Source organism: Etheostoma cragini, chromosome 17, assembly GCF_013103735.1.
Source record: "Etheostoma cragini isolate CJK2018 chromosome 17, CSU_Ecrag_1.0, whole genome shotgun sequence".
Taxonomy (NCBI): domain Eukaryota; kingdom Metazoa; phylum Chordata; class Actinopteri; order Perciformes; family Percidae; genus Etheostoma; species Etheostoma cragini.
In genome coordinates, this window is record NC_048423.1 from 12,357,652 (window position 1) to 12,374,929 (window position 17,278).

The following is a 17,278-nucleotide window of genomic DNA, read 5'->3' on the forward strand; positions in this document are numbered from 1 at the left end:
AACTTTACCGGGAATGTCGTACCACGTGTCTCTTGCCGGCGTGTATGTTCGGTTTGTTCCTCCAAAGCGCGATTCATCACTTTTCATTCCGAAACGAGTCAGTCAGGGAGTGTACTTGCAAGATGGCGGCGCGGTGGGGAGCAGGCGAGGAGACTTTAACTACGTGCAATATGGATTTTTTCCCTATGGACACACTAGGAGAGGTAAATAATATGTTCTATAGTTTATTTCTTATCATGTAATCCCACTGTTACTAGTTTGGTGTACAGTATATGCTTAGAAGCAGGGGCAGAGATTGTTGTGTATACGAGCTGTACACTGCGCATGGAAAACTGACACGTGGATGCCACCATAGTATCACTAGTAAAACTTATTTTAAAAGTACTCATTGTTTTGTGGTGGTAAGAGCTAGACAACTCTTGGCCTGTTTAATTTACACAAAATAATGCTTCATTATGAAGGTGCCCGTGGTTTATTTAGCTGTATGTTATGGCTAGCTAGTTAGTTGGGGAGTCGGGTAGCTTGGCTGGTCGGTTAGCGAAAGACTGGTTTTCTTCATTATATATTTAAACTGTCATCTAAAAGTAAGTGACAGTTGTGTATTTTTTATTGGCTGTAGCCCTGGCATGTGCACACTTGTATATCAAATGTCAAATATAAGCATTTAAGCTCCGTCAATGTGCAAAAGTACTCGGTGTAATGCTGCTCAACTGATTCATACACACGTGGTAACAAACGCTGCAAGATGCTAGTCAGCTAACATTAGCTTATCAGTGCAGTGTATAACGTTTGCATACTTATTTAGTCGCTCCACAGTGGTTAAGGTGCTATGGGTTAATTCTGCTATGTAGTTTATAGGCTCCATGCCAGCACATTGCAGTAACTTTAATGTGTGATCGACTCAGTGATGATGCTCACAATGAGGAAATTATTTTATGTAACGTTAGACAATGACCGCAATCAGGACAGTTACACACACACACGGGTGATAATTCACACACACTCTAGCAGCATACCACGTTTTTATTTAAAACCTAGCTGTGTATATTCACATGTGGTGAATCCATAGACGGTTAAAGCGAATCACATGTTGGCTTCCCTTCACACATGCGCAGCAGTCACAATTTATTCTAAACACAAACCCGTCCATAGTTTTAAATGTCTTTTTTTAACGTTTAGTTTATACGTGTATTTAAATGTAGCCAATTAGTTGGCAATTCTTCAAATATCTAATAAGGGCAGAGATGAGGGCCCTGGTCGTGTTTGTTTTAGTCCAACACGTGGGCTAGGTGGCACCCTTAGTTTGGACGGGGTGAGGCGAGGATCAAACATGTCTGCGCACTGTATGCGTATAAAGCAACACGTGGGCCACTGTCAGACTCCTGCGTTTTTAGATAAAACTACATATTGTCATCATTTATGGTTGCTCATATAGGTGGGCCTGTGTGCTGGACTTATTGTAGTTATGCATATAATTTAAATCTTAAGAGTAATACACTAAATGAGTCAACATGGTACCACGCACATTCCAGCTATTCTAGTACTGTATACTAATACTAATTTAATATGCATTTTGTAAACCTGTATTTTAATGGAAATGCTTAACACTTAATGCTGATGTCTTTGGCCAGATTATTTGTTATGGTGTTTAACTTTATGGTCAAGTTATGTCAAAGTTACAACTTGATAATGTAAGTGTAAATCAGAGTCCTGCATGTCCAATCAGTACTTTCTCCAATGTTCTTGTATGTTTCATATTGTAGGAAAATGGCTTTGGTAATTAGTTTTTTTCTTCAAGCTGGAGCTAAAATGACTTTTCTCTCAGTGCCTTTAACCACCCAATATACTAGCTAGGTTGACTATTTCACCGTTCAACTTTTTACACAGACTAAACTCTAAGTTCTTTGGTTTGTTTAAAACAGTAAGTCAACTCTGACACAACAGATTACACCACAGGTTTTGTTTATTTAATTTTAGTCCAGTTGTAATGGGAATACAGCTCAGTGGTCCATATATGATGCTTAAAAGATAATTACTGTTTTTAGTATCAATCTCTTTGTACTGTGGTAATTAAATGCCACTATAGTGTACTCGTGCATGGCTGGTTGCACTTTTTTTGTGCAAATCATGTTTTCGGTTGTTCTGCCAAATAAATCTGAAGTGTTTTTTTTGTTTTCTTCTGTAGACTGATGGGCTGCACTCCGCAGAAACTCTGGAGGCCCTTCAAAGCTGTTTAGACCCCTCAATTCTTTCTATCTTTGAGGACACACCAACAATAGAGGCAAGCCAAGCGTGACATGGTTAAACTTAAGTATTACAGTAACATAAGAGATCTGTGATGTGTAAGCATTGTACAGTTGTTTGTTTATGCTCCCTGTTGACCTAATTTCCATATGTTTATTTAGACTAAGGGTCTTGACGAGGAGAGTGAAGCCACACTGCTAACTGCCCTGACGGAGATCCTTGACAATGTGGATGATGAGACCCTGTCCCCATTTGACACACTGCCCGACTCAGACCTGCTGTCAGGTCAGAAGGGCAGGGAACGCTCTCCGGTTAGTGCCCTGCTTTACTCTGAAATTCTCACACATTCTTGCTTGGGTGGAAAGGGTTGAAAGAACAACCTGTGTGGTTCTAAAAATATGTTTATTTATGTTAAATTCTACTAAAAAATTCCCATTAATTATGCTTCTGTTCATCTTTTACTCTCTAGCTCAGGAGATTGCTGTGTCTGTCCCGTTCCCCTCCAGAGAAAGACGCACTATGTAGCGCAAGAACCTTATCAACGGGAAAGGTAGCTTTTCTCACTCATAAGCAGTGTGTATGTATAAAGTTATACAATGGGCATTTCTCAGTTATAGTATACATTTGTCTCCCTCTCTGTACTTAGAGTCTTCCCAGGATACTGGCAGACTCTCTTCAGAGAAGTGATGGGGAGGAAGAGGAAGATGGCTCCCTCACTCTGAGCCCATTGAGTCAGGATTCCTCTCCATGCAGTGACCTGCTACACTGGGAAGGTCTGACCCTCCCGCTTCCTGTCACCTTTGACCAGGAGGTTGAGGATGGTGTTTCCTTTAGCCTGGGGGACTTGGTCAGGCATATGCACCCGTACTGTATGTCCATTTGTATGGAGAACGACGAAGGTGAACAGATGTTGCCAGAAGGAGGCATCTTACTTGAAGTTGTGGACCAGGGTGAAAATGGAGAACCCATCCTGGCCATCCCAGACATGGATCTTCCGGTCACTCTTCCACTTCAAGAGCAAGCTTCAGAAAATCAGCAGAAAGTTTTAGATGAAGCTGAAGAAGTGGCCTCTGACAGTTCAGAGCATATAGTTGTTGACGATGAAGATGAAGCTCCGGTGAAAGTGGCAGCCCCTGTGATACCAGAGCCATGTTCAGATGTGAAATATGAGATCAACATTAAAAGACAGAAGGAAGAGATAAAAGAGAAAAGCCCCTCTCGGAGAAAAAAGAAAAAGAAATGCAAGGAACAGTGCCAACCCAAACCTGTGGAGGGAAGGGTTCTTAGGAGTGGCACAGTCAGACCCACGGCACAAGAATCGCCCCAAAAGCCTGAAAAAAGGTCAGTCAAAGAAAAGAAACACAAAGTCCCAAAGGTTACTCATACTATTCCAGCATCTTCATCTGTAAAACCTAAGAAACTAAAACGATGCCAAACTGAAAAACAAACAGAAATTACCACTACAACACTACTGCCTGAAAGGAGTGTGCAAGTTGCCACATCTGTATTGCCTAAACAGGAAACGGTGCTGTTAATTAGCCCAGAGAAGAGTGAGCCAAGCTGTTTACCCACAACATTCAGCTCCAAACAACCTGATGAAATGCCTAAACAGCCTGCTTTGGCTCCTGAGAAGCTCGAAGATTCATCCGCAGCTCCCTCTGCTGTCCTAGCCCCGGTATCTGCAGAGAGCCCTGCAGCTGTTTCTAGTCCTGCAACACCCCAAACACTACCTGTTAGTGAGGCCCTTCCTCATTTGGACCTTTCAGTCTCGGAGCCAAAGCCTAAATCACTCAGCCTTGCGGAGTACCGGCGGCTCCGGCAGCAGAAAAAGCCAGCTCCAGTGGAAAAACAAGACCACAGCAGCACCAAGTGGCCCAGCCTTCCAGAGCTTCCTAAAGAGCTTCTACCCATTCCCTGCCTGCCTGACCCCACCCCTAAGGATCTTCGACGCCCTAACCCACAGGCAGAAGTGGAGGAAGTCAGACCTGCCTGGCAGCCAAGGGGACCGTGTGCGCCACCCACCCCTGAGGCACTTTTGGTGCCACCCGCCTACATGGTTGCCTCATCTAGCAGGGTTCCCGCCATCACCCCTGTTCCTAAAACCCAAACACCTGAACCTTCCAAACCGTCTCTGCCCCAAAAGCCCTCAGCTCTAGCCCCTAATTCAGTGAAGAATGTACCCACACATCAACACACCACTGCTCAGCCTGCAGTACCTTATGTGCCTCAGAGCTCTGCGTCTTCAACTTCTTTAATAGCTGCTGCTCAGTTTCTGTCGTCAGCATATGGGAAATGTTCTCCTGCACATCCAAGAGGAAAGAGTGGAGTCGATGAAAGGCCCCAAACTCAGTCTACATTTCCTAAGTTGGTGGAGCTTACTAAAACTGGTCCTAAAACCACTGCATTGAAACCCACCACTGAAACTGTGTCTGTGCCCAGTGTCCCCCAGAGGACCATTGTTGTTTCCCGGGAGGTGCCTGACGTTACTGCTCCTACGTCATCAAATAACCCCAACACACCTGATGGCAAGTTGTTCAAACCCACAGCCAAAGGTACCCACCTCTGTTCTTCTCCAGCTATCCATCCCTCAGACTCCCAGAGCCCGAAGGTTCAACCTGTTGTACTTGAAACTAAGAAGAAACCCACTACAGCTGTGGCAAAAAGCCCCACGCAGGAGCTGATTGAGGCCTTCACCAGTGAGATAGGTGGGCTTAAAGTTGATTGTCTATTTTGATTGCTATTTTAGTTGTTGATTAAATGCTGACTATAATGACCGTTTTATCTACAAAGTTTCCTTCTTTTTTGATTGAAGACATATAATGTTTTCTTGTAAAAAAAAAAAAAAAAAAAGCACATATAAACATTGGGGACATCATTTGAAATTGTCAAAAATTAGAAAATGGAAGAAAGGTCATTTTCATATAGATAGATAGATAGATAGATTGATTGTGTGTCTGTCTCTCGTATCGGGAGGCGACTGGTGATTCCTAACCCTAATTAGCAGCTGGTATTTATGCTTAAAATCCTTGTGAGAATATTGCCTTGTCAGTGTATTATCTATGCTGCTCTTCAACTGTACTTAATCTGCTCCAGTGATTGGCTAATGTGAAGGACCGTGTATGAGGAAGTATTTAGGAAAGGCTGTCTGCTGCTATTGCAGCAAAATAATATGCAGTGTTACTGTAAAAATTGAATTACTTGCACCCCCTGTAACTTCATCATACTGTTTTCTATAATCATCCTACACCTCCCTGTCAACACTTTAATTTAGACTGTTTGACTGTTCAGTCTTGTCTTTTATACTAGTGTAATTATATTTTGTGTATATTTATTATACCAAAATACCTAATGATTTCTATTTTTTGTTGTTGTAGGTATTCAAGCTGCTGATCTGACCAGCTTGCTGGAGCAGTTTGAGGAAACCCAAGGTAATCAATAACTGCTGATTTTTCCATGTAATATTTGACTATGTTACACACCGAAGTGTTTTTTTTTTTTTGCTATAGTGCTCCCTGCTAAAGTGATTGCTGTACTGGCCAGTAGCTTGGTGTGTCACATAATTTAGAACCAAGCTAAATGTAGTCAGAGTATCAGTTTTCCTGGTTTCATAATGGTGGGAACACCCACACAACATTGCAGCACTATCTTTGGTTGGAAGGCAGTGGGACATTGACTAAAAGACTTCAATTGATAGAAAGATGACACGGAGCATATACAAGAGGCACCTGAGTTCATAGTCCACAAAGGTGACCTACGGAACAAAGCTATTATTCTTCATATGAGCTTGAAGCTTATCTGATCCTCCTAGAGAAGTGTGTTTAACATTCAAAGATTGTGGGGGACTTCTGATGGTTCAGAATGGCAGGATTTGTTTTGCCACTGAAACATTCCCCTTTTAAGAGATGGGTGCTGCAGGGGGGGGGCAGAGAAGCTGCTTTGTGCTCCTGTCTGCTCAGCTGCTGAAATTCTGCGTTGTCCGCAAATCCATTTAACTCTCGCCCTGCTGTCTTTGTTTGGGCGGATGTACAAGCCCTACCAAGTAGCTGGCCTCTGTATGTCCCATTACTCGTATCAGTGGGCTTATTATTGAACCATAATACTGTGTACTATGGCTAATGTAACAGCTGACTTTTCTGTAAATTCCCATGGAAAAATACACTGTAATAGTATTACAAGAGCAGAACACACGTTGCACTGCATTTACACCTGGTAAGATGTAGGTTGTACAGTTCATCCGGACAGTCGAGCAGAATTTTTATCTACATTTTTTTTTAATTGGTGTGTGTGTGTGTGTTTTGCGCCGTTTATTATGTTATTCCTTGTGCTGATGCACTAATTTCTGTTGTTCCTTCTCTCTTCAGCCAAAGGGGAGCAATGTGTGCCGGAGGTCTCTGGTAGAGCAGCAGCTGTAGGAAACTCGAGGTGAGTTACCCTACAGCCTTAAGCTGCTCTGTGAGTGACAGTCATGGTTTCTTTGAAAGAAACTGGATTTCTGTGTGTAGAGACGATACACTCACACCTTTTGCCAAGACCTACCGCAAACCCTGCTTGTGTCTGGCCACAGGGATTGCCTTCTCATCAAGAGCAACATGCTTGACAGTTTACTGCACTTCACCAGTGGCAAACTAATAGACTTTGTGCTCCATTTACAGTGTTGAGTTGGCTCCAGAGAAAACCGTTGTTGAGCGTGTGAGAGCTAATGACCTCTCAAGTACCGCAGGTATTTCAGCATTTTTACTTTGGCTTCAAGCTGAGTCCATTAAGTCAAATCATTCAAAAGAAAAGTGACTTTAAAAAAGTAAATTTACAAATTATAATTCTATTCCTTCCTTGTATGGCTTCTGTGCTCTCAGTGCTTCCAGCAATAAAACAGTCCTAAAGATGATTATCTGAAACACAACATCAGGAACAGAGATTGAGTAGCTCGTGACACAGATGACAAACTGCTCTTACATGTTGGGTTTAATTGGAGTTCAATGTCTTTCTCTCTGCCTCAGCTTTGACTCCTCCAGCTACACCTCCCCACCAGATGTGGAAACCCTTGGCCCCTGTTGTCCTGCTGGGAAAGAGCAAGGTTGCTGAGGCCTCCAAGTCGAGCCCCTCCAAGGTTATCCAGATAGAAGCCCGGCCTCTGCCGTCAGTCAGATCCCGCAGCAAACCCACCCCTGCTGCTGCAACTATAGCCCCCGAGCTGGCATGCATGGACCATGACTATTGCCTCCCCAACAAAGGCACTTCCACTGGAGAGCCAGGCAAGCGTTGGAATGTCAAACAGCCCTCTTTTATCACTATTAAACCTATCAAGCAATCCGTTACAACCACTACACAAACACCCTCAGCTGCTCTGTCATCGTTTGCCCAGTCTACCACAAACCCTGCGGTTACAACCAAAACACAAGAGTTTCCCCTGACAGAGCCCCTGGATCACAGGACTGATAAAATTGAGAGAAGCTCTGTCCTGGAGACTCCTGATGCCTCGCCCGCTCGGCAGGAGACTGATGCTACTGTTAAAGAAGGAAGCCCCGGGAGAAAGCGTTATGGGAGGTCCTACCGCCGGCATGCTGCTTCTCGCACACCCAGCCCCAGATCTAGTTGCAAAGAGAGGACAGGAGGCCGATCTAGGAAAAGAACCCATTGTTCTCCCAGCCCTATGTCCAGCGGTTCAGAGTCAGACTCTCATTCCACTAGATCAAACACCCAGGCTAAAAAAAGGTCAGACCCACCACAGTCAGGATGTTTTCGGTAGATACAGCATTTTGATTTCCATTTTGGGGTATGATTTCTCTTGTTCATGACTGGCATTCCATCCTGTTTTCTCTCTAGGTATCGCCTACGTCATTCTGAGAGTAGCTCCAGCTCCTCCTCCCGTTCCTCCTCTCGGTCCTCTACCTCTGTGTCCTGCTCCCCTCCCAGGAGGTGGAGGTACTCTTATTCATCCTCTCGTTCTGGCTCTTGGAGTGGCTCCAGGTCACGGTCTCGATCCCCTCAGAGACGAGCACAGTGTAGTAGAAGCAGAAGATTGTACAGGTGCAGTATATAAATCATGCTAATGTGGGTGGTGGTTGTCATATGGATTTCATAGCGGTTTCACTTGTGCCTTACAAATACTTTGCTAAGCGGTTAAAAAAAGATTACTAACGTCATGATCTTGTCTTCCTCAGTCCCTCATGCATGTCCAGTTATGGTCACAGTGCAACAACAAATGTGGAGGAGGTGAGGAGACGCAAGGAGAAAGCCATTGTAAGTTATTTTAAACTGAGTACACCTGTCTCTAAGCAAACTGGTTGAAATATTGTAACTATGAATCGTCTGACAACTTTCTTCTCTCAGGAGGATCGCCGGGTTGTTTACGTCGGCCGAATTCGGGGAACGATGACTCAAAAAGAACTTAAAGAGCGCTTCTCTTTATTTGGCGAGATTGAAGAATGCACCCTGCACTTTAGAGACCATGGGTAATTACATAGACAATTTTGGAATAATTTTCTAATTATTTCAGTTTTGACATTCTAATAAAGCTATAATATGAGCAAATTGCACTGTCTTTGAACCTTGTTGGTCTTGTTTGTGACCTTTTTAGGCCAAGCTACAGTGCTAAAGTGAGTTCAGACTTGTTCATAACTGGAGCCTACTGGCCACAATCCCGGGTTGCTCTTTTAAAAACAAGTCACAGCTCAAAACTGTGTACAAGACCCGTTATGACCTTCACTACACTTCTGACAAATGGAGAATGAATACATGCTGATGGTTTGGTTATCTGTCACAGGGACAACTATGGGTTTGTGACTTATTACGACACCAAGAATGCTTTCACCGCCATCGAGAATGGAGGCAAGCTGCGCAAGCCCGATGAACTGCCATTCGATCTCTGTTTTGGTGGAAGGAGGCAGTTCTGCAAGACCAACTACGCTGACCTGGGTATGCATTCATCAACAGACGCATCTTTCCTGTAGTCCTTACCCATTAGTCCATCGAGTCATTGGATTTTGTAAACTAAAGCCAATAACTATGTGGAGGGGTAATCACACTGCAGGAAGAAGCATACTCTCCTTTATTGTACTTGTGTGTTAAAAAGGAATAAAGACCACATTTTCTATGATCAGAAGTACACTGAATATTGAACCCTTATTCCGTCACTTTATCCTGGCAGTACTGCATGGCAGTGCTGATCAAATATAAATCAAGATGATAGTACTGCATTGCCTCTTTCTCACCTCAAATGTTCTTTTAGTATTAAAATGATTTGTAATGCTGCCATTTTTATTTTAATGCAATGCTGACTTCTCCTCTTTCTCTTTTCAGATTCGAATAGAGAGTACGAACCATTGCCTGCGAAAAGCAAGTTTCATGCACTAGACTTTGACACTTTATTGAAGCAGGCCCAGCAGAATCAGAAGAGGTAACAGGAGGCCTGCAGCAGGAAGCAGTTGACACTTACCTCAGAGCCAACGGTTGGCTCCTCACATGCAACAGTCTTTATTTTTTTAGTTGTTGCAGTAATTTTCTTTTGTTTGTTTTTTATTTTATTTCTGCAAGCTAACACCTTCTATTGAAGTGAAGATTTGTAATGAAAGTAGTAAAGGAAAAAAAAATGGAATAAATGAAATTAAATTTTTTTAAAGTTTATTTAAATGTATAATCAAATTTGAATTGTATGGAGAAATCATTTTTAAAGGGGGAGAGGTAAGTGTATGGAGCTTCCCAATCACTGGGAGCCGTTGTAATACATTGAATGTACTACAAGCCTAAATAAAAACAGAACCTCAAATGTGTAGTTTGTTTTTCATTCAACTTGCATAGCTGCATTGCTTTTGTCATTTAGTTGCATCTTTAAAGATTATTGTGTGGGCATTTTTAGGCCTTAATTTCCATAGGACAGGTGTAGACATGCAGCAAAGGGCTGCAGGTCGGAGTAAACCTCAATACACGTGCACCTGCTCTACCAGCTGAGCTAACCTGGCCACCTAATCTTCTTTAAAAGCATAACTGGAAGTTATTTGTGAGAGAGGTGATGGGTTGTTTTCACATAAAAAACTCAATTTTGCTGCTTGTTTCTTGGTCTTTGTATAGATGTTTCACAGCAAATGTATTGAATGCAGAAAAAGCACAGGTGAAACTAACTTTGTCAACAATTGCTGTCAGCTCAGCCAACATGAAAAATACCAGGGACCTTGAACTGCACTTATTAATTACCCCTGTGCGTTTCTTTTTATGACATAACCAAATATCTGAAAGGAGTCAGGTCTACAGGGACACTCGGAAAAAAAAACTATCCAACTCAATATTAATGTTAACACTTAGGATTTTCGAGTTAAGATTTCTGCTGTGAAAAAGGCACAAAGGTAAAGAGCCTCTCATAGAGCATGCACAACATTGATTTCATTAACACCTTACACTTCCTTTGTGGGGTTTCTTGCTGTATGAGAAATTCTGGATAATTATTTCAACATATTAAATGGTGATTTACAACAACATGTATGTGTTTTGCTGACACAAGGTACACATGCTCCGGAGATAACCAGCACCTCCCATTTGAATGTGTTTTATTCTACATCCATGGTGTGCTGTTGTAGCTCGGCGGTATTCCTAATATGGACTGGAATTCCAAGATATTAGAAAGCTGTTGAGATGTTCAACACGATCACCGATTAGAGCGAGCCAATAGGTGTTATGAACTTTTGTTGCAAATTCAGGAATTCTGCAAGAATTATAAAATCCGGCTCGTTGATAACTCAGCGATGTCATTGTTGCTCTTAATAACCACAAATAATCAGGCTGAGTAAATTTTCATGATTCATATATTCCATATTTATAGATCATCCAGAACACAATAAAATAAAATATTTAAAAATCATATAACGTGATTAGGACATTTTGTAAAAATGCAAATGCCTTCATATAGTCTAAATAAAGAAATAAATTCGCTACATTGGATCAAAGATACTTTCTGATTGGATGCTAACGTTGCGGAGTCGGACATACCACTGTGGGTTGTGGAGGGGCAACGTTGTCGATCTCTCTGCCCTGGTGAAATCTTTGCGGTGCTTGGTCACACAGATCTAGTTTTGACTGGTTTAGTCCAGTCCTATGAGCATGCGCACTCGGTGTAAACAGGAAGAACTGACTGAAAACCAGGGCAAATCTAGCATAAAGAGAAGAAAATGATCGGACAAAAACGAACGACTATCTTGTTTTCCCTTATATGTTAACCACCATAAATGTTGTCCTACAGCACCTGATGGTAATTTCGATTAAATCGCGTAGAAGCAGTTGCTACTTTTTCGACATTTTTGATAGACGGTATCAACGTTCACGTTGAGAGACAGACAGTGACGCGATTTATTTCCTCCAGGCTTTGCTTGGCGAATTTGTCTGCTGAACACCAGACATAAAATTAACTCGCTGCTCTCTGAATTTGGCGACTTTACACCGAGGGAAATCTATAACAATGGTTCAAAAAGACAAGACGCTGGAGACGCCTCAAGTGGACGGCGAGCCTAGTCCCAGCCCAGTCTCCGGAGATGCCCGTGCAGAGGCCCCCGGCCCGGGTGATGAGTGCGGCATCGGAGTCGAACCGACGGCCCACAGGAAATTCATCTGTGGAGTCGTGGAAGGTAATATTGAACAGTTGCTAAAAATATTAAATTTAATCTAGTTGTGCTCTGCATACAACCGTAAATAGCCTGAGTTTTTTTTGGGGGGGGGAAGTGTTTTATAAATAAAGTTTAGTAGTAGTAGTAGTAGTAGTAGTAGGATTATATAAGTAGGGCATCAACATTATGCGGAAATCCTGCTTCCTGTGGAAGATTATGATTAGTTACACATTAAAGACATTAGGGCAGTGTATAGTGGAAATCAACTGTAAAAAAAACGATTGTGAATAGCCTAAAAAATAAAAAGACGTATAATTCACATGTCGCAAGTCAAAGTAATCATGTAACAGATGCAGAAGATAATAAATCGACTTTTCCACAGGTCTTTCACGGGCAGGTTGTTAAATCAATATTTAAAGTGGGCAGTTATTATCAGGTTGTATTCAATACCAACAACAATTCCAATTATAGGATTCATTTTGTTTGTCTTTTGTAAAGTAAATACACCTGACCTCGGCAGGTTACATCTTAACTATGGTGGAGAATAATTTGTTTTTGTTAGTGGCATATTATAAATTGAAAAGGTTGTGTGGTTTGGATTCTTGCCAGACAGAATAAAGACAAATAAGGTTAGTATTGGTCTCTAATAGATACATTTAGGTTCGATTTTTTCATACTTTTTGACAATCCATTGACAAAATAATTTGTTTGAGATTGGTAAGTACGGAAAACCTGTTAGAATCTTAATAAACAAAACAAAAAGCATTTCTAAAGGCACTTCCAGCCAACACCTGGGGCAACCGTTTTAGTTGCAGTCAAGCAGCTGAATATGCACAGAAAATGTAGTTGAAAATCAGCACTGCAGACTGCATGGCAACTAAATGTATTGTTTGCTGATGCAGGCTTTTATGGTCGACCATGGACAATGGAACAGAGGAAAGAGTTGTTCACAAGGTAAGATAAACTAAGTGAATTATTTATTGCCCAGTCGACCACATACTGATGCATGTTAATCAAATACCAATAATATTGCAGCATGATGATTTGAGTTGTTCTACTGAGTTTGTACAACATTGCATTTCACAGGCAGGAGAAATGGGGACTCAATACATATCTGTATGCACCCAAAGATGACTACAAACACAGAATGTTCTGGAGAGAGTTGTACTCTGTGGAAGAAGCAGGTGACTATTTACAACAGATCTCGGGATCAGCCGACTTGGGGCAAGGAAAATAAGTAATGCCTAGTTATCGAAGTTCTAAAGGACAGGCTGCATCTTCCAGTTCTAAAAATGGGTGAAATGGGGACAAATCTATTAGAGTTGTATATAATATATATAATAAGGCAATAATGCATTCTATCTCCTAGAGCAACTCATGACTTTAATTGGTGCTGCTAAGGAGCATGGGATAGAGTTCATCTATGCTATTTCCCCTGGACTGGACATCACCTTCTCCAATCAGAAAGAGGTGTCCGCACTCAAGAGGAAACTCGATCAGGTATCGCTAAATTTTGTTTGAGAAACTCTTGATATCTTCAGAAGTTCCATACATCTTACACTCTGCGTCATTCTGTAATTATTGTAATGCATTTAATTTCCAATCCCTTTCTATCCCCCCTCTTTAGGTCACTCACTTTGGCTGCAAGTCATTTGCCTTACTTTTTGATGATATTGACCAAAACATGTGCCCTGCCGACAAAGAGGTGTTCAGCTCATTTGCACACGCTCAGGTTTCCATTACCAACGAAATCTACCAGTACCTGGGAGAGCCTGAAACCTTCCTCTTCTGTCCCACAGGTACATTCATTCTGTGTCTGAATTTGCACATTTTACACAATTGTTTCATCCGCTGATTTATTTATTTGTTATTTTTTTGTTTGTTTTTCTTGCCTTGAAATACAGAGTACTGTGGAACATTCTGCTACCCAAATGTCCCTCAGTCCCCTTACCTCCACACAGTAGGAGAGAAGCTTCTGCCTGACATTGAAGTGCTATGGACAGGTAAGCCTGACAGTTTCCAGACAACTGACCAATACCATTACTACTGTTAACATACAGTAACCCATGTCAGAGTAGTAGATAAAACAATTCATTGAAAAATGTTTCCTTTTCCGCAGGCCCCAAGGTCGTGTCTAAAGATATAACAGTGGAGTCAATTGAGGAAGTGTCAAAAATCCTAAGAAGAGCCCCTGTGATCTGGGACAACATTCACGCTAATGATTACGACCAGAAGAGGCTTTTCTTGGGTCCGTACAAGGGCCGCTCCACAGAGCTCATCCCCAGGCTGAAGGGAGTTCTCACCAACCCTAACTGCGAGTTTGAGTCCAACTTTGTAGCGATCCACACTCTGGCCACGTGGTATAAGTCAAATATGAATGGGGTGCGCAAGGATGTGGTCATGAGTAAGTATCCAAAAGTTAACCAACTGTAATGTTTAAATGCATTTAAAATGTGGTCTCTCTGTATGAGTTATGCTCTGCCACCTGGTACAATAATGCAGGTCTTTTATTAATGCGGTTTTTCCTGATTGTTTCTCTATCTTGCCTTTTACCAGCAGATGGCGAGGACAGCACAGTGTCCATTCAGATCAAGTTAGAAAATGAAGGCAGTGATGAAGAACTGGAGACAGACATGCTCTACAGCCCGCAGCTTGCTCTAAAACTGGCTCTCACCGAATGGCTCGAGGACTTTGTTGTGCCACATCAATACAACAGTGAGAGCAGTGGCATTATTATATCATATCTCTATGCAAATGGATTTGCTAGCACTAATACTTGGAATACACCCATAGCGTGGCCACTGACTGGCTAAAATGATAATTTGGTGACTGAAGGACATGATGCAGTGAGGCTTAATTTTGTCTTTTCAGGCCGACAGGTGCCTCAGAGTGGTGCCAAATGCACAGCCATCGACGTGTCATCAATGGCTGCTTCCGCTCTCTGCTCTTCCACAACAGTCACAACTGTGTTCCAGCAGCCCATCATGTCTCCAGCCATGCTGCCTCTCGGTCTGGATCCACTCTCACACCCCGAGGCAAAAAGACCTGGGGAGGAGGAGGAGGTGAGGTTTATTGTTACTATGAGACAATGTAGTTGCACAGGAACGAGTATTAAGTCTCTGCTTCAATAGATACATCAATAGAAAGCTTGATTTGAAGTCATACTCTACGTTTTTAATATAATATATGATCTGATTAATATATTGTCATTTATGCAGTTTTACTGAATGGGCTTCTTTCTGCAATAGAGAAAAAAAAATTCACTTTCTTTCTTTAACAATTGTTGCCTAGAGAGGACAGCCTCTGTATATGGTTTCTCAAGTATGTTTCTACTGCTCCTGTGCAGGTGGAGGTGGAGAAGAAGGATTCAGATGAGGAACCCATGGAGATGGTGGTTGAGAAGGTTGATGAGCCAGAGCCAGAAGCAGAACCTGACCCAGAGGAGAAGCAGATTGGTCCCATCTTACCTGACAAGATGGCTGAGGACCTGAAACCCATGGATACAGACAAGGAGAGTCTGACAGAGTCAAAGTCCCCTGAAGGGTCTATCCAGGAGGACCCTGGGAGTGATATCGCCCCTATGCAGACAGATGATCAGCTCAAGCAGGTTCCGCTCCCATTTATATCTGCAGTTGAAGGCCAAAACAAATCAGAATTACCTACAAAGTCGCATCATTTCTGGTTTGTGTCTTCAGGATTTGTTTGTGCCTGGGCCCAACGAGAAGACCCTGTTCACGGCAGAGCCCCTCACACTGGAGGACCTGACCTTGCTGGCAGAGCTCTTCTATCTGCCTTATGAGCATGGACCCAAGGCCATACAGATGTTAAAGGAGTTTAACTGGCTAAGAGCCAACAGCAGCGTTGTCAGTGTCAACTGCAAGAGAAAGGAAACTGACAAGGTGGGTCAAAATTCATTGAAATAAACACATACACACAAAGAGTTGAGAGAAAGAGGTAAATCTGAGAAAACAAATTCCTTATTAACTAAACTTGCCTGAAAGTGTTGGATGCTGAAAACAAAATGGTGGATATGTACTACCCATACTGCCCATTGGGTGGTGTGGTTATGATAGGAGAAGGAGTGCACCAAAAAGCATCATGTTGGGAGCATTAACTAACTGAGATAGTGTTAACTACAGCTTCCCCTGTTAAACCATCTGCCTTTTCCCCAAAGATATGTTGACATGTCACATAAATGCACAGGTATAATAAACAAATAATAAGTACTGACGTGTCAAAATTGGCAAGGCAATTTTCTTCCTATGACAAGTAAAAATGTCTGCTGTTCAAAAAGGCTTATTACAAACCAGAATGGTCATTATTAGTTATTTGTCATTATGTCCACTGTGTTGCATGCAGGTAGAAGAATGGCAATTAAGGGCAGAGAAGTTTGAGGAGATGTGCTGCTCAGTCATCCAGATGTTCACACGGCTGTCCAATTCAGCGAACCGCACCATCCTTTACGACCTCTACTCTTACATCTGGGACATTAAGAGCATCATTTCAATGGTCAAGTCTTTTGTCCAATGGCTAGGTATGTATGAAGGGAACCGCTCCGCACTCACTTTTAACGAGAGCATTACAGTAGCATAGCAATAGTGTGATCAAGTCTGGTAATCCTGACTTTCGCTATTCTTAGACACACACTGACAAACAACTCAATCAATTACCGTTAAAAAAATCACAGAGCAAACTGATTATATAAAGAAAAAGCACTTTAATGGTTAGTTGCATAGGTTATTCCGTAGTCCAGTGCTTTATAGTTTAATAAGGGCAAATTTTAAATTATGTTACGCATCTGGCACATTTTCGCTTAACAGATTACAGGTCAAAGACTTGCCTCCTACAGTTTTTAGCTTCCGCTTATATATTTATATTACTTATTATAGATCAGCTAAGGACATATCAGGCTACACGCATCAGCACTCCGTAGTTATGATTCTGTTAATTTCTCTTGTTTCACACATTATTTTCTTTTTTCTTTTTTTTTTTCTGACTGAATGCTGCTTGCACTGCTACCATCCTCCTGATTTATTCCACAACAAGCGGCCCCATCTTGGTAATATCTGAACTGGATCTCTGTGGCAAATGTCCCAGCAGGGTTACTGCTGCTTGCTGTGTATCCAGCAACATCACTGCTGCATTCCCACACAGACACCCTTGCTTCCATCCCTCTGTCTGTGGGAATGGGAGCCAGGGGGAAGTCGTCCCCCCCCCGTCCCCCCCCCCCCATGCCTTTTTGCGCACGCGAGCTTGGAGAGCAAAGCCGACTGTCTATGGAAGGCCATTCTGGTGCATAAATTGAGTCTGATATATCTGAATTGGTCTCTGTTCATTTCTGCTGGTTTTTTAACATGAACCATATGCATACACTCACCAGCCACTTTATTAGGTACCCCATGCTAGTAACGGGTTGGACCCCCTTTTGCCTTCAGAACTGCCTC

General features: G+C 42.3%; 2 protein-coding genes, 1 long non-coding RNA gene and 1 other non-coding gene across 6 annotated transcripts in view; 3 read left to right on the plus strand and 1 right to left on the minus strand.

Annotated features, from left to right (window-relative positions):
• pprc1 (PPARG related coactivator 1) lies at positions 1-9,822 on the plus strand. 2 transcript variants are annotated; one of them, XM_034898910.1, is made up of 14 exons: positions 5-203; positions 2,186-2,281; positions 2,406-2,555; positions 2,714-2,794; positions 2,891-4,949; positions 5,619-5,672; positions 6,606-6,666; positions 6,897-6,964; positions 7,242-7,956; positions 8,068-8,271; positions 8,406-8,484; positions 8,575-8,696; positions 9,008-9,159; positions 9,544-9,822. In XM_034898910.1, the coding sequence occupies exons 1-14, from the start codon at positions 45-47 to the stop codon at positions 9,642-9,644; spliced, it is 4,101 nt and encodes a 1,366-aa protein (XP_034754801.1). In that variant the 5' UTR covers positions 5-44; the 3' UTR covers positions 9,645-9,822. The 2 variants fall into 2 exon arrangements, with proteins under 2 accessions (XP_034754802.1, XP_034754801.1); XM_034898911.1 differs by lacking the exons at positions 9,008-9,159; positions 9,544-9,822 and adding an exon at positions 8,822-9,007 and having other exon boundaries at positions 1-203.
• LOC117960984 lies at positions 8,776-8,916 on the plus strand. Its single transcript, XR_004660285.1, has one exon. It is a non-coding gene; the product is annotated as a small nucleolar RNA SNORA50 (small nucleolar RNA).
• Positions 9,524-17,278, minus strand: part of LOC117960765 — a 20,139-nt gene continuing 12,384 nt past the window's right edge. The window contains exons 2-3 of the long non-coding RNA XR_004660222.1: positions 16,629-16,632; positions 9,524-9,535 (exon numbers count right to left, since the gene is read on the minus strand). This is a non-coding gene — a long non-coding RNA (uncharacterized LOC117960765). The remainder of the gene's footprint in view (positions 9,536-16,628; positions 16,633-17,278) is intronic.
• oga (O-GlcNAcase) overlaps positions 11,323-17,278 on the plus strand; it is a 13,495-nt gene continuing 7,539 nt past the window's right edge. The window contains exons 1-12 of one of the 2 annotated variants that reach the window (XM_034898913.1): positions 11,323-11,855; positions 12,737-12,788; positions 12,921-13,018; positions 13,204-13,334; positions 13,462-13,633; positions 13,739-13,837; positions 13,954-14,238; positions 14,394-14,549; positions 14,706-14,896; positions 15,181-15,441; positions 15,530-15,733; positions 16,194-16,368. In XM_034898913.1, the coding sequence (XP_034754804.1) occupies positions 11,690-11,855; positions 12,737-12,788; positions 12,921-13,018; positions 13,204-13,334; positions 13,462-13,633; positions 13,739-13,837; positions 13,954-14,238; positions 14,394-14,549; positions 14,706-14,896; positions 15,181-15,441; positions 15,530-15,733; positions 16,194-16,368 (1,990 nt within the window). In that variant the 5' untranslated portion in view covers positions 11,323-11,689. Of the gene's footprint in view, positions 11,856-12,736; positions 12,789-12,920; positions 13,019-13,203; positions 13,335-13,461; positions 13,634-13,738; positions 13,838-13,953; positions 14,239-14,390; positions 14,550-14,705; positions 14,897-15,180; positions 15,442-15,529; positions 15,734-16,193; positions 16,369-17,278 lie in introns of both variants that reach the window. The other variant, XM_034898912.1, reaches the window with a different exon arrangement.